Here is a 1602-nt window from a genome sequence, read left to right as displayed (position 1 = left end):
TTCCATGACAACATGGAGGACAAGATGGCTGACAGTATTGATGTGATGATGAGTGTCCTCTTTGAGTTCATTAATGAACTGAGTTATGAAGGAGGTGAGGGAACGGGTCCCCCTCTAATGGAATAAAAATTTGAGGGGATTTTGGGGGGCATTTTTTGAAAAAAAAACATGGGCTATAGCCTTGGGTATTTTTTAGAATTTTGACGTTTTCTTAAAATGGCCGTAACTTGAAAAATTAAAGTCGGAATCGGCTCAAACTTTCTACACAGCATAAGGACATCAATATGTATCAGAAAATGTAATAAAAATTTGGGGTGATTTCGGAGCCATTTTTTGGAAAAAACCATGGACTATAGCCTTGGGTATTTTTCAGAATTTTGCTGTTTTCTTAAAATGGCCGTAACTTGAAAAATTGAAGTCGGAATCGGCTCAAACTTTCTACACAGCATAAGGGCATCAATATGTATCAGAAAATGTAATAAAAATTTGGGGTGATTTCGGAGCCATTTTTTGGAAAAAACCATGGGCTATAGCCTTGGGTATTTTTCAGAATTTTGCCGTTTTTTTTTTAAATGGCCGTAACTTGAAAAATTGAAGTCGGAATCAGCTCAAACTTTCTACACAGCATAAGGGCATCAATATGTATCAAAAAATGTAATAAAAATTTGGGGTGATTTCTGAGCAATTTTTTGGAAAAAACTGTGGGCTATAGCCTTGGGTATTAAGTATTTTCTTAAATCAAGGTAGTAAAAGCAGTCTTGAGAATATTTTACTTTTAATTAATAATTAATGTTTTTTTTTAGATCAACTGTCTCTTGATTCTGCTTGCAGTTTATTTCAGTCCTTCATTAAAGTGGGTGTGCCCTTGAGACTATGAATATCATTACCTTACATTGATAGGTATTTTTTAATCAAGTCTGTTTAACTCACAAGTCGTCTTACGTTCAATTTTTAATATTTAAAATGACAAGTTTTGATAAAGTTAGTCAGTCAGACAAAGAATGTATCAGAAAATGTAATAAAATTGAGGAATTCTCACCTTTCCATTTTTGGCAAAATTTGACCGAACCCCCTGTACTATAGTACAGGGACTTTTGTCCAATTTTTAAGAAACTTAAAAAATTTGTAAAAAAATTCAATTTTGATTGGAATTAGTTTAAATTTTCTATGCAACATAAGTACATGTATATGTATCAAAAATGTAATAAAAATGGAGAATTCTCACCTTTTCATTTTTGATGATATTTAGCCAATGACCATGTACTATAGTACAGGAACTTTTTCTGTTTTTGTGTAGAGTTTTTCTGAATACTTTCTAGCACAGTTATGGGAAAATGTAAGTTTATTAATTTTGACTTGTATTTTTATTTATTCATTTATTTATTTATTTATTTATTTATTTATTTATTTGTTTATTTTAGTTTCAGAATGTCCATTCACCAGGTTAGTTATCCAGTAGTTATTAATAGTTATTAATAGTTATTAGGTTTATTAAGACAAGTCCTCTCCTGCTACTTATCAAGCTACATATCAAGAGCACAGTTCATACCTTTAAAGTAATAATAATAAATTAATAAAAATAATGATAAAATAATAATAATA

At 30.3% G+C, this 1602-nt stretch overlaps 1 protein-coding gene across 2 annotated transcripts; it reads left to right on the top strand.

Moving 5' to 3' along the window:
• Positions 1 to 6: 6 nt before the first annotated feature.
• On the top strand, positions 7 to 1596 carry LOC109592509 (RNA polymerase I-specific transcription initiation factor RRN3-like). Of its 2 annotated transcripts, none has more exons than XM_020007941.1 (6): positions 7 to 90; positions 800 to 853; positions 901 to 981; positions 1298 to 1336; positions 1422 to 1443; positions 1487 to 1596. In XM_020007941.1, exons 1-6 carry the CDS (start codon positions 13 to 15, stop codon positions 1558 to 1560), a joined length of 348 nt encoding a protein of 115 aa, XP_019863500.1. In that variant the 5' UTR covers positions 7 to 12; the 3' UTR covers positions 1561 to 1596. The 2 variants fall into 2 exon arrangements, with proteins under 2 accessions (XP_019863500.1, XP_019863499.1); XM_020007940.1 differs by having other exon boundaries at positions 7 to 94; positions 804 to 853.
• Positions 1597 to 1602: the final 6 nt, after the last annotated feature.

This window comes from Amphimedon queenslandica, unplaced genomic scaffold (genome assembly GCF_000090795.2).
Source record: "Amphimedon queenslandica unplaced genomic scaffold, v1.1 AMPQUscaffold_4936_Cont23088, whole genome shotgun sequence".
In the NCBI taxonomy this organism is placed as follows: Eukaryota; Metazoa; Porifera; class Demospongiae; order Haplosclerida; family Niphatidae; genus Amphimedon; species Amphimedon queenslandica.
Note: the sequence above shows the minus strand (reverse complement) of the source record. Positions and strands in the feature narration are given on the sequence as shown.

What these genes read in the sequence shown, in the direction of transcription:
- LOC109592509 (XM_020007941.1), top strand. Translation starts at nt 13, where the DNA reads ATGGAGGACAAGATGGCTGACAGTATTGATGTGATGATGAGTGTCCTC. An exon ending in TATTTCAGTCCTTCATTAAA is followed by an intron (nt 854 to 900) that starts GTGGGTGTGCCC and finishes TTACATTGATAG; the next exon opens with GTATTTTTTAATCAAGTCTG. An exon ending in AAATGACAAGTTTTGATAAA is followed by an intron (nt 982 to 1,297) that starts GTTAGTCAGTCA and finishes GTTTTTGTGTAG; the next exon opens with AGTTTTTCTGAATACTTTCT.